This window comes from Chelon labrosus (assembly GCF_963514085.1).
Source record: "Chelon labrosus genome assembly, chromosome: 20".
Lineage (NCBI taxonomy): Eukaryota > Metazoa > Chordata > Actinopteri > Mugiliformes > Mugilidae > Chelon > Chelon labrosus.
Genome location: NC_140353.1, coordinates 21,908,478 through 21,922,733, shown reverse-complemented (window position 1 = coordinate 21,922,733; position 14,256 = coordinate 21,908,478). Strand labels below are relative to the sequence as shown.

Sequence of the window (14,256 nt, the reverse complement as noted above, 5' to 3'; positions counted from 1 at the left end):
AGCATCAGTCTGGTGTTCTGAAATGGTACCAACATCTTTACTAAACATGTGAATTGCAGAATTGGTAAGGGTTGAGAACAGGCGCAGTCAGATATTCATTATCATTGTTCAGGAATATGTTGTTCAGGACGATTAAGAAATCGAGAAAATAAGCCTATAGTTAAATCCTACAGTTATATTTTACTGTGACAGTACCCTCTAGTGGTCAGAGTAATTGTGACTGAAGAATAGCAGTTACCGAGCTTTTATAACAACAAATTCAGTGTAGGGAGGAGGTGGGGGTGGATGAACAGGTTGATAGAACATTTGACTTGTCAACCAAACAAAAAAAATAATTATGTGTGTTTCCTACTGTCAGCATGGTTACTAGATCTGGAAATGCTTCGATGGGTCATATTAAGATGGCACTGAGAAACAATGTACACTCAATAACTAACCAAAATATTCTGTACATAGGATATGACATATTTTTAAAATTTGAAGATAGTCCCCAAATTTTTCAAATAAACACTGTTTTTTCTCTTTATAAAGCAAATGCTCTGTATATTCCATGATCAATGGGAAGACTGCAGTAGGACTCTTGCTACGCTAGTGGTACAACGGTAAAACCCGAGCTTCGTGCATCCCAGATTCCCAGCTTTATTAGCGCGCTAACCAAATTAAGGGCCCTAACAAGGCGGTGCACACAACACGAGGGGACGCATTCATTTAGGACGCAAGCGGCACTAACGCAAAGCTATCTATCAAATCGCCATGCATTTATGCTTTCTCTAGACTCTCGAAAAGAGTGTGTTAGCGTGCGTACACGTGTTTGTGTGTGTTTGCGTGAGCAGATGTGCAGGACAAGGTGTGTGGGTGTGCTGTGAGCCTGTGGAGATGTTCTCACTCAATTCCACCAGTGAGTCTAATTGATGAGCCATGCGCCATGTACACGCACACACTCGCACACCAATACACAATACGCGGTACGCACACACTCACTAATCTAGGCCAGGCCCGAGAGACAAAGACACATCCACGCTGCAGCTGGACATGGCTTGAGATGAACACATCAGCCTCTGACAGACAGAGGAAACAGGAGAGAGTAGAGTGGGATGAAAGAGGGAGGGAGGAGGAGGAGGGAGAGAGATTAGCATTCTCATCAGCACTGGAGGAATTTGTCTTGGCTGCCAAGCTCTTTCTCCTCTTTTTCATTCCCTTTCTCCTCATCAAGCCCACTCACTTTCCTTATCCATATTCGCTCTTTCTCCCTCCTAATCATCATCTTTCCAATCAGCAGGGCCCTCCATCGTTCACTCTTTCTCTAGCCTCCCTCCATCTTTCCTTTCTCATTATGTACCCTTCCTGCACATTACTACCCACATCTGTCCTTATTCCTTGATGCAGGATTTATTAGCCGTTTTTTTCCAGTGTCTCTGTCATAATTGGATCAACACCCAACACAATTCTTCTGAGGTTCACTTGTCCTCACACTGGGGTCACAGTGTAGGGCATGTGCACGCACACATCACAGACATAGCAATGCATGTTTACAATGACGCACATGTGCTGATACATAATACACAAGGTACTGGGAATTGATAAATTCATTACTGTTTGAGTATATTTGACACAGTCATCTTTTATTAGATTTATTTTGGGTTATTTAAGGTTATTCCCTTTCCAAGAAAATGTAATGGCTTAAATTGTCCACAGTTAGTACCCTTGTGGGATTAGCATAGACATATTTAGCTTGTTGGGCACAATGATACTGTATGTTCAGAGGCGAACACAACAGTGTGGCTGACCATACTCTATTCCCAACAAAAGGATGAAATATGGATTGACAAAATCCAAATCCAAATTTTGCAGACATTTGTGCCCGATCATAACCATTAAATGGCTGTATTGTCATTCTTCTTGCTAGCTGACATAGGTCAATGAGAAAGATAATAGAACTCAGTCATTGTTAAGGTTATTAATTCCAATTGTGCTATGAATGCAATGACGAGTCAAGTTGTCTGCTGAGAAAAAGGCCTAGCACCTTTTCAGGCACAATAAAAACACCTATGTTAGCGTAAGATTTTTAATTTGTGCATGTGCAAGACAAACACAGATTGAGAAAATATTCTTGCTAGTTGCAAAATCAAAGCAAGCGGAATATTAACTTTGGCTTCAGTTTGGATAGACTCACCACTTGTGTTATATTATTTCATGTCAGCAGAGATGAAACACGGCTAGCCAATCTGGTACCTCCCTCTCTGACTATAAGATATACTCTACATCAAACAGCTTATACACAACTAAAACATGACATTTGCCGTTTTATAGAAATTATTCGAAAATCAACGCGGAATGTGAATGAAGAATAATCAGTAATCACTTAATTGAGTGCCCCAACACACTGACAAAGAGTGAGACAACGAGAGGAAGGCAGCCATGTGCATGCATTTATCCAAAATGCAATTTGTGCCGCATTACAGAGATTAAATGAACACATATGCACTCTCACAAACACACAGACACACTTCTGTTAGGTGTTTGACCTGGCTAGCCTTTATGTGAATCCCTCAACGGGTGCATGAATCACTAATGACTCATCTATATTCCTCATCACTTATGGCTCTAATGGAACTACACACACACACACACACACACCCACACACAAATGCACCAACAAGGTCAGGGGTTGTCACACAACTACTGTATTAGCTCTTCCCCACATACATGCACACCTGACACACACCATTATTTGAGGCTGTAAAATAATGGGCATTTTAGGCACACACCTGGCAGTTTGGAAATATACAGTGAAAGGCCTCTTCACCTTGCATTAAGGACCCAACTTGCAAGCGCATTGATTCCAAATATTTACTGACAATTCCATTGCATGGTGAACCCTTTATTTTTAAGTGTATTAAAAGTCATCAATATGCATTTCTCCAGGCAAGCGGCTATTTGGACAGACCACTTTGGATCAATTTGTTTGTCCATCTCCTGATTCAACCTGACAATGTTTTTATTCGGTCAGGTCCATCAAAAAAAGGGCTTTCCCGGTTTGCTGTGAGATTCAAGGACTCTCATGGGTGATGCTGTCAGCTCTCCAGATAATAGACTGCAGGAAAATGGATGACATGACAGCTCCTCAAAAGTGAGGCCAAAGCATGTGGAGCTCCCCCTGGAGGCTAGCTGCAGTATAGGTAAGCCACACCTCCTCCATGTTAGTGGGCGGGACTTGGGTCAAACTAATGCACGATTTATACCGCGTCGCTACAGCGTTGCCCAGACCCTACGCCATAAGCAGACATTTACCTCCCCAGAAATGTAACAACGCCACGCGGACCGTGGTTAGCTGTGATTGGTCCAAAATGCATTTCCATGTTCATGAATGAATGAATCATGTGACTCAGTGGCCGAAGACGAGCTCAGAAAGTTCTCCTTTGTTCAGGCTCATACACACCATCTACTCAGATCTCTTCTCTATGTTCTGTACTGAATTTAGCGAAACTAACTGTTAATACACATTTATTTACTTCAACTCCAACATGAGCAGTTCAGTTTCACTCGCCATTGTGTGAAGTGCAGAGTGAAACTCAAGGCAGCAGGTCAGTCGCCGCCTAGTGTTGCGGTGGTGCAAAAGTATAAATGACTTTGACGGCAGGACCCCCTATGCGCGTTGAGCATTGCGGTACTGTAAATCACGCTTAAAACACTAAAGTACGCGTTACATACATTTTTTTTCAAGGTTGGTTTCTGTCATTTTAGGTAGTTAAAATAATGCTGTTGTATGTTCAAGAGTCCATTTTATGCTATAAAAACAGGATGTGACATCATGAGAATTGACAGTTGAAAACTGTTCCATAAAGCTGTCCCATAGGACCATGAGAAAAAAAAAGGCACAGTGTATAATCCAACATTTCTTTGTAACTAGTGGAGGTAGATCAGAGCGTAGTACTAATTAAGCCCACACACTGGAGAGTCTAGCGGAAGTGTGGGTGGGTCAATGATAAAGTGGCTCCACTCTCAGACAGCACAGCTCCAAACTCGCAAGATAGCGCCGGCCGTATTTCCAGTACTGCACTAGCGTCAGTTTGACCAATGCAAGGAAGTGGAGACGCTTCATCCATATTTTCTACAGTCTATGCTCCCGAAGTAAAGAAAGGCTATCATTATAACCAGGGATGCACCGAAATGAAAATTCTTGGCCGAAACCAAAAAAAAAACGAAAATGACCCTAGGCCGAAAGCCGAAGCACCTTAAGAAATTATTATTATTTATTGCATACATTTATTGTAATGTTTCAAAAAATAAATCAATTACAAAATTATGAAAATATTTATTTAGCACATTCCAACAATGCACAATATAAAATAAAAATGTTAAATAATAATGGAGCAGAAGCTTTTGCAGCTGGAAATCAGCATCGATCCACTGTGCATTTAGACTGAGCATATTTGTTTTTATTTTTATTAAGAAAAATTGGTGCACTGCACCTTTAGAAAAATAGCGCTGTCCCTTTAAGAAAGACGGTAGTCTTAATTGAAGTTACGCATGGCTGTGGATGTGTGCCGCTGAACGGGCACGTCGCAACAAAAAGTGAAAAAACAAAACAAAAAGATGAACGTTTGTCTTGCTATTTGTTTGGGAGGTGCAGCAGATAAATGATCAGACTAACATTTAAAACGTTTTGGGGTTTTTTTTCCCCCCAATGGCACGCGATCTACCCACACTGCCTTCGCGATCTACCGGTCATCGCGATCGACGTATTGGGCACTCCTTTTGCCATGGCATCATCACTGGGAAACTTCCTTGCTTGGATGTTTGGAGTTCAGGTGATATATTAAATACAAATCGCTATCAGTGGGTATTTATATAATATTTATATAATACTTTCTATATTGAAATGCGTCCACGCAGCAGACATGCCCGTGCTGGCTGCGGTTTTTGCTTGCGTCATCACAACATCCTGTTTCGGCTGTGTTGTTTCGGTGATAAAAGTCTTTCTGCCGAAAATGCACTTTTGGAATTTTTCGGTGGCCGAATATTCTGTGGTTCCCTAATTATAACATTACTGTTAATTAACAAAAAGAAATAGCAGTCCCTCAACTTGATATTAATACTGGTAAAAGTCAATACTTACATATATTTATTCTGAACAAAGCTGTACAAAAGTTGTGCAGGAACGTGCAGTTCTTGTTGGATCCTCACTGATAACAGCATATACTAGGCATAGTTAGAAACTAGAAGCTACACACATTTCACCCACAGGTTTGGAATGAGATCTCCCACTACTTATATTGGGGATAACGTTCCTGTGGCCACATTAATTTGCTTTGTAGGTTTCAAGTGCAACACAATGTTTGAGAACTGCAGCACTACTTCAGTGAACTATGAAGAGAGATGAAATTACTTATATCTTACTTATTAAGCAAGACCATTACTATCACAGTGGACTAGACTAGACTTGACCAGAATATTATTAAAAAGAGCCAAGGCTTAGATCCAACAAGATACTGTGTTTGTGTGTGTGTGAGTGTACTAGTATGAGCATTTGAGACAGAATGAATAGAGGACACTCTGCCGTTGTACTGAGAGGATGTGTGAGTCTGATAACAGCAAGACGATATGGTGGTTATCAAATAATGAGTTAGCTATTGTGTGATATGGTGTGCTTGCCTGTGTGCGCACTGTGGTTTACAGTTTGTGTGTGCCTTACCGTGGCCTGCGTGGAGCTCTCCTGCAGGTCCCAGAGTAGTGCATGGTTATCTGCCAACGAAATCACACGCTTGCCGTCCCCCATCGGCTCCCACAGCACGCTGTGAATACACAAAGACACGCATGTAGTACACAAACAACACATGAACGCACACAAAAGTCAAAGTCAATTAGGATACAGATGTTGGTCAAACATGCATACAGACATACGGAATGAAGCGTGTAAGATTCCACATGATTGGTAAAAACAGATACAATAACACAGCTAAGCCCATTTCAGACATCTGCAGATAATGTCAGTAAATATAGTGTCAACATGGAAAGTGTAGTATTTCTACAAATTAAGCACATTATAAACTTGCAAAGATTAAAGCAGGTGTTATTGTATATTTTCACAGTCAATGAATCCCATTAAAAAGAAAATAAAACACTAGATAATAGATAACAGCACTGCGTTGAAACAACACTGGGAAATGCACTATCGAGGTGTGTTGTTTAAGGTACCATTCATTCATTCATTCATCTTCTGTAACCACTTGTTCCTGTGAGGGGTCGCGGGGGAGCTGGAACCTATCCCAGCTGTCATCAGGCGAGAGGCGGGGTGCAATGGACAGGTCGCCAGTCTGTCGCAGGGTTAACACAGAGAGACAGACAACCATTCACACTCACATGCACACCTACGGCCAATTCAGAATCACCAATTAACCTAACTACCATGTCTTTGGACTGTGGAAGCCGGCACAGGAGAGAACCCACGCAAACTCCACACAGAAAGGCCCAGTCGGCCCATGGATTCGAACCCGGGACCTTCTCGCTGTGAGGCATCAGTGCTAACCACGTCACCACTGTGCCGCAAAGTACCATTAAGACAAGAAAATAGATTTGAGGAAGTCCAGTCAGAGGTTAATGTGTTTCAGTGCTCATCAAGACACCAGACAACAAATGATACTATGAACAATATTTAGAGATGTTCAACTCTGAAAAGTTAATGGCGGCAATTCCATATTTTCATACACATTCATGTTTATATTACAAAGACTATCTTGCAAGTGCCAGTTATGTTGCCACTCCACCACATCGTGTAGATGATATACTGCATTGCAGCAATATTTATTGTTGTTTTTGCCAGATCCCATGACAGACTGGTGCCATTCTCTCTAACCCTTATTTATTCACAGTGGTTTCACTAAGAGCTCGTCTCCGTTTTATGGGAATGGCCTGATCATGATCACACATTTACACACACACTGACACCTGGAGGCTGCCCAGCACAACCTCTGTCTGCTCCACTTCACACGGTTGAGGTTAAGGGCCTTGCAAGAAAGTGTTTATGGGGTAAAGGGAAACCCAAATGTGATCCTGGCGGCATGTGGGAACTGAGGACCTCCATTCACAAGCTTGTTTCTCTAAATTTTAGGCCACCAAGTGAATGAGAGTGCTGCATCTTTCAGGGTTCACACTCTTTTCAAATATTTGACTGGGAACCATGACAAGTTTAAAACATAAAGTACTGTGAAAAGCTTTGAGGCAGTCTGCAGCCTCCATCACGCAATACAGTCAAATAGGTGTCGGATTGTCCCAAACTTATTCTGTCTCTGACTCTGACTTAACATCATGGAAATCTCAAATTGCTGTTTTTTCCACTTATATTTTATTAGAAAAACATGTATGTAATATTTACACATTTCATTTGCTTTTTACAACCATGCCCTGCTATGTATTTACGGACTTCTTTTTACCCCCAAAATAGTCTTAATAAGTTACTACAAAACAACAGATGCTTTCAAAAAACAGCAATGTTAATTTTATTCTTAAACAGTCAGGGTGCTTTGACATATCAAAAACGATTTATTTATTTATTTTTTTTTTTTTTAACAGTCACCAAGAACCTGCGTTTGCTCAAGGATGACACAGAAATCTGCAAAGGTGTTGCCTGTACAATCGCTGAAGACACAAATCTTCAAGACATACAGAGTGTAGTCGTCTTTGGCATTTCGTTTAATGGCATCCTGTCAAGACATGTAAATTGCTGGTCAGACTTAATATACTATATGTGTTCTCCACAGTTTCAGAATATGCAAAAGACAATTCATTTTAAACCACTTATCCCAGTCTCAGAACAGGACGCGGGCTAAACGCTGAGTAACAAACTATTGCTTTGATGCAGATAAAGGTAATGATCTCATTTATAAAATACTACATAGAATCCATACTACAAGAATATGTGCATACAAAAGCTGGAGATGGCGCACAACCAGGAAAAAATCTTGGAACTATGTGCATGCAAAACTGTATAGAGACTATACTAGACAAAGTCTAAAGGAGCACACGTAGATTATAGCTCATAGGCTGCCCTTTAAACACCCACATTAACCATAAATAGTCAATGCAAAGCAGCTCATGAATAATGATGACCACGAAGGAGCCGGAAACAACTGGACCTGCACAGTACAGGTAAATGAGAGAACCTCCTTTGGTGTCACCGACTCCACATGCTGTCGAGACAAATGGGTGTGAAGGGCAATAAAAGTTTTAAATGAACAAGGACAAACCATGTGGAGCCAAGGGACTTACTGTGTCCAACCACCATGTCCGTGTTTTAGCCTGTAGTGCTTTAACAAGCTTTGCCTTTTGTCGGATTCAAAGCTATATATTTTACATGCCCATCTTATCTTGAGTAACCTGAAAAATACGTGAATAAGTAAGTTTCTTTCAATAACCTGTGAAATATAAAGCACAGTCAGAATAGAGATATCACTGCCGCTCAAATTATTGCCTAAAATATCTATGATTGCATCAAGTTTTAAGTTTTAGTAAATCCTTCCTGTGCATGAGAGGAGTCCGTCTCCCAGGCAGAATGCACCCAGAGAGGGCACAGGGAGAGGACAGAAACACTATAGTAAATGACAAACTTAAGTAGAGATTCATTTTTTGTAACCCAAGTCCCTTTCTCTCCATAAATCATAGACAATCTATATCACAGTCAGTTATCTGGCTTGAATGATAAGCTAGTTAGTTGAGCTAGCTAGCTAACTAAGCGACTGAGCAAACTAAACAGTGACTTAAGCTGACGAGCTTACAATAGAGAGAAAATTCTAATCATTACGTACAAAAATGAGGACCCACAATTACAAAACACCAAGTAACACACTAAATGAAAGGTGAGATTATTAAATAAAAATACTGAAATGGTCATTTCTTGCAGAATTTACATTCACATGATTGAGGCAGTGTGGGTATCTTTTACATTTACATTTTACTAACTAGTTTACACAGTGTATAACAATGTGCCTATTTTTTTTGACACATACAAATAAGAAAAAATAAGAAAATAAAGGACAAAGTAGAACAAGTTTCACTATGTTCTAAATTTCTCATTTTTAGTGATTCCAATTCAATATTAACTTGTATTTGTGTATTAGATGTGCACACAGTTAGTCATGTTACTTGATTTCTGTCTGATAAAGTCCTTTTAAAAAATCTGTACAAATCAGGTTCCAGAATCATTAACTGCCATGAAAGTGGCAAGAACATATAGCTGTACTCTGCATGGTTAGCACAGAGAACTTATTGGCAAATCTAGTTCCACATCAGTGGAGTACATGGTTTCCTCACTGTTGTGAAAGCAGCAGTAGCTTTGACTGCATACTTAACTTTGATTCCTCCCTGCACACCATTGTCTGTAGAATATTGATTCTTTGCTGCATGGTTCTTGGAGTTGTGATTCTCCACTGCGCACTACTTAAGTATGTATCCAAGTGCACAAGCCTCAGGGACCTAACCTGACCAAACATGCTAGAGCCCTAACTGTTTTTCATAATTCCCTCGATGTGGACTGTGATCACTTGTATGCTTTTGTTCATTCTTCTCAGTTGGGACAGATTTAGCAGCTAAATAAAGACAGAAGACACAGCCCGAGTGAGAACGCAGTGCTTTTAACTCTAAGTTGCCAACTTTAAAAGAAATATTTCAGTGCAGTCACCTGGCAATAAGTTACATTACTGGCATTATACAACATTGGCCTGGAACATCTGCTATATGATTATAATATTACAATCATAGTGTGACAGTGTAGCCCAAGAAAGAAACGCTGCGTCTAATCTTTATTAAAGGATATAAAATATCACAGGGGTATAGAAGTGGTCTGGCTGATGGTTTGGATGTCACAGCTATAAAAACTGCTGTCATTAGAGGTTTACTAAATGATGCAATTTATTTAAGGAGTTCATCAATCAAACAAGTAAATTTTCTTGGACTCATTTGTCAACCTGAAGCCACAGTAACAATGCTAGTGTTTGGGAGAAGGTGAGTGTTAGGGAGAGATAAAAGAAATGACAGTGGAAGGGAGGGAAAACAAAGCTTAAGTTTGCTTTTGGACTGTATCCAGATTTCAAATATGCATAGTGGTATTAGAAAAGGTGGAGGGCAGAGAGGGAGGGAGGGAGGGAGGCAGGGAGAGGGGGGGCCCTTTATAAGGACTGTAAATTCATGGCTGTGGAGGGACAGCTTTTACTGCCCTCATGAGGAGCAGGAAGTCATGGACTTGGGATGCACACATACGCACCAAGCTTCTTTTTGTCACAAGCACATTGCACTGACTTTGACCTGCACCACTAATGTATGGAATTGCTTTGTTTTCAAATCTTTGTTAATGCATTACTCACTTGCCTATGTATATGTACTGACCACAAAGCACTTCCTTCTTGATATACAAAAAAACAGGAACTCCCCAGAAAATAAGGACAGAACACTAAATCTGTGAAATTTCATAATTAGCTGTATATTTTAGAATCTTAAAGGTGACGCGACTGATCAACTGAAGCCTTATATTAGCCTTATATATATCAGTCAAGCTGAACGAGGTCAGTGATATTTGTTGCTTTATCCCTTACAGAAAAGTTGCAGAACAACAGGACTGCTTCATGGCCAGTGTAACAATGGGTACTATATTATGACAGTAAATTGAATTGTAAGCTGAAAAATAAGCCATTTTAAATCTTAAACAAAGCTGATCAGCTTTTGTCCCCAAATGGAAGGTAAGTAAAATAACTGTGGGAAGGTTTTGTCCCCAGAAAGTGAATAATATGAGTACACATGCACACAGAGCTTAGCAGGTAGCACGTACACCCTATAGATGGAGACTGCAGCACGCAAGATACCATTGCTTCTTCTTTCGCGCACACACACACCCAAACATATATCTCAGCACGTAATAGGACCAATTAAAATACACTCACCACACTGGGATTTACACACAGTACATTTCCCTATATTATCAATTAATATAGGGAGAGGAGGAGACAGCTGATGTATGGTATCTCATATTGCCTTTCAATCTTATTAAAGACTATAAGTTATGTGTATTTGACCTTGAGCTCTGCAACAAGCTGGCACGCTGGCTTCTGGAATGGTATGCAAATACTGACGGGGGAGCTGTGGAGGTTTTACAGCCCCATATATCTAAGTCTGGAATGGAGATGCACTTCTCTCTCTCCTTGTCTCTCTGTATGTCTCTCGCGCATCAAATTGTTCCCCCACTTTGCTGTGCTTTGCATCCATATGAGTTTAAGCCCAGCTCCTCCTACAAAAATCCAACACAAACAGAGTGTATGTCGTTCCTCCTTCTGGATAAGATTCAAGCATAAACACAGACACACCAAGGGCAGCGCATGCATGTATGTGTGTGTGTCTTACAGTATGTGAAAACCAGTCTCCGGTTTAGTCAGAAGACATTTTTGCAAAGTGGAAATAAATTTGTAGCAGTGACGCCGACAATTATATTAAACCGTACATAACTTCTGAGGACTAGCAGTACAGGTAAGAGTCTATAATCAACTTTATCTGAAGGTCAAACCAAGAGGGTCTACACATGACAATGAGGAGTGGAGTTTGTGATGACAGTGTTTTCATACTCCTTAGATTTGCATTTAGGGTTTGGGTCTAATAGCGAGTTCCATGTTGGTTCCATGCATTCCAATATGTTCAAAAGGAAACAGACCAGATTGATTTAGCTTTGACACTGATACGTCTCGTATCAAACTTTCCCTTTTCTTTCCCTGAAAACACCATCATTACATACTGTTGCTGACAAATAGTAATGCCACACCTTGTTAACGTGCTTTCATCAAGCTAGTCTGTATATCGGGTCAAAAAAGATCAACCAATAACCATAAGTAGTAGTCTGAGTGTTTTATTTTTATTTTATATAATATTTTAAATTTTGAATGAGGACCCTCATTTCGTGCAAGTAGGTCATAAAGAAGTCAATCATATCACACACACGCAAATGCACACGCAGCACACACACAGTCTGGTCCACATTGGCTGCTTTAACACAAGAACGTTTGATTTCTGAAAGTTAGTTTGGACAGCAAGAAGAAGTTATTTAGGGAGGCCATTAAAGCCAATCCTAAGAAATCAGTTATGTCAGTGTATCTGTGACATATTTAAGCAACATTTTATCATCGGTTATTCATCTAATTTTTAGGTTGCGGCTGCAGGTTGTTCGCATTAATGAGACTGTCACTGTGGTGAGATTTGATAAAAATGCTATCAAACCTACGCCCTAAATGTGATATACAGATCGAAATGGCAGCTGCTGTAATAAACTTGAATTATTCTTTAATGTGCTTGCTACTTAACTGCACCAAGATTTATTTTTTGGACCAACACCTGCTGGCCCTGGAGATAAAACCACTATGCCTCCATCATCGTGTTAAGACATGCATGCACACACATAGGCCCCGCTCAGACCTTGCATTAACATCCGTCCTGGGCAACCTGATCGCAAGTGGCCTGCTTTTAGTGCCCGTGTTCACACCTGGCACTAACATGTATCTCCACATGTGTCCTCAGCCAGCTCTCCAGATCCAATCTCAGTTTCACTCTGTGTGCAAATTAACACCAACATAATTTGGAGCAGAGAGGAATGTTTTAACAGTGGCCGTGTCTAATGGATCTCTACTGCTGTTTCAGAACCAAGACCAGCCCTGTTTTTTTGTGTGGGTATCACGACGTTGGCACACACGTCAAGTTATTATTTACTTATCTTGAAAATCACCAAACTATTTAGTTATCTACGTGACCTGCACAACACTCAAACCCTGGAAGATTCTGTAGTAATAAAGGTAATAAATAAAGACACTGGTGATTGAGGAATTACATTTAACTCTACCCAGCTCCTTATACATCAACATAATTGCATAAATAATTAACCACATGCTGATACGATTTTTAATGACAGAATTACACACAGTGAACTCATATTAAATAATTTCATTTGTTAATTTAAATAATTACATTTATTTATTATTTGGTTAGTTAACAGCTATAAGGTAATCTTACAGTACTTTTCAGGTGATCATTTATAATAGCGGTTGTTTTTTTTCCTCTCTGAATAAATGAGACAAAACCCCACTGAAGCAAGAGCACCCCTGTAGAGTAAGCAGGCTTTAATGTAACACACTACCAAAGGAGTGTTGATAAATGCGGACACACGCGACCCAGATCACCTCTGAATGTGGACAGAAATCGAATCTCTCAAATGCAGTCTCAATGTGTCCTGCGTGTGTTCACACCTGTACTAAGATTGTCACATGTGATCAGATTCCCCAGGACGGCTGTTAATACAAGGTCTGAACGGGGCCATAGGCTGATAGCCACCATGGCAGCCCACTTTGGAGATTCAGTTGACTGGGACAATAAGACACTCACAGTGAAAATAATACTCTGTGATTACACTTTCACATACACACTTTTTGGGTGACCAAGCACACACAAAGACAAAAGGAAGAGACGGTATTGCACTACAGGACGAAAGAGGCTCAACACACATACAGGCAGAATTTCAACCGAAAGACCTTCAAACAATTCAACACATGACTGCATCCACGCATGTATGCACAAACACACACAATCACACCCATAAACACCTCCTACCCCCTCCTGTCACACCCCACTTTAGAAAATCAACCTTGTTGCCTTTTGCGCTTTACCATTCCCTCCTAGGGCTGTGATTGGCTCAAATGGCTCCACAGGAATCGATTCACTCAACTGGCAAGGCTCCCAATCGAAACCAAGTGCAGGAAGAAGAATAAGGAAAAAAGCAGCCACAGAGCACACATAAAAAATAAAAAATAAACACACCGTTTTTCCTGAGACACACCATTTTTCCTGAGAAAATGTTTAGCTCCGTTTTTTGGGGTGTATTTTCCATTCAGAGCACGCCTCACAACGGGGCAGAGGTTCAAATGTTTGCCCACCCAAACAATGAGGGGATTTGGAGGAAGGAGAAAGTGTTATTGTTGGTGGGAGTGGAGGGACACCAGCAACCAGAAAACACACGCGTGGAGGATGCAGGATACACACGGGCAGACACGCTACAGTGGACGCAAACAAGAACGCAGGCAGGTGAACAAACATACACACTCTCACACCCCAACACAGACAAAAAAAAAATAAAAAAATAACACAAAACAATCAGCCTCATAAGAATACAAACTCCAATCTCTTTACTCTTTGTCTTCTTACACAGAAGCATCCACACATGCCTGCTGCAAGCTG

At 40.6% G+C, this 14,256-nt stretch overlaps 1 protein-coding gene across 1 annotated transcript in view; it reads right to left on the bottom strand.

The window, feature by feature from the left end:
• eipr1 (EARP complex and GARP complex interacting protein 1) overlaps positions 1-14,256 on the bottom strand; it is a 55,024-nt gene that overhangs the window by 28,854 nt on the left and 11,914 nt on the right. The window contains exon 5 of the mRNA XM_084569268.1: positions 5,696-5,795. Within this exon, the coding sequence (XP_084425394.1) occupies positions 5,696-5,795 (100 nt within the window). The remainder of the gene's footprint in view (positions 1-5,695; positions 5,796-14,256) is intronic.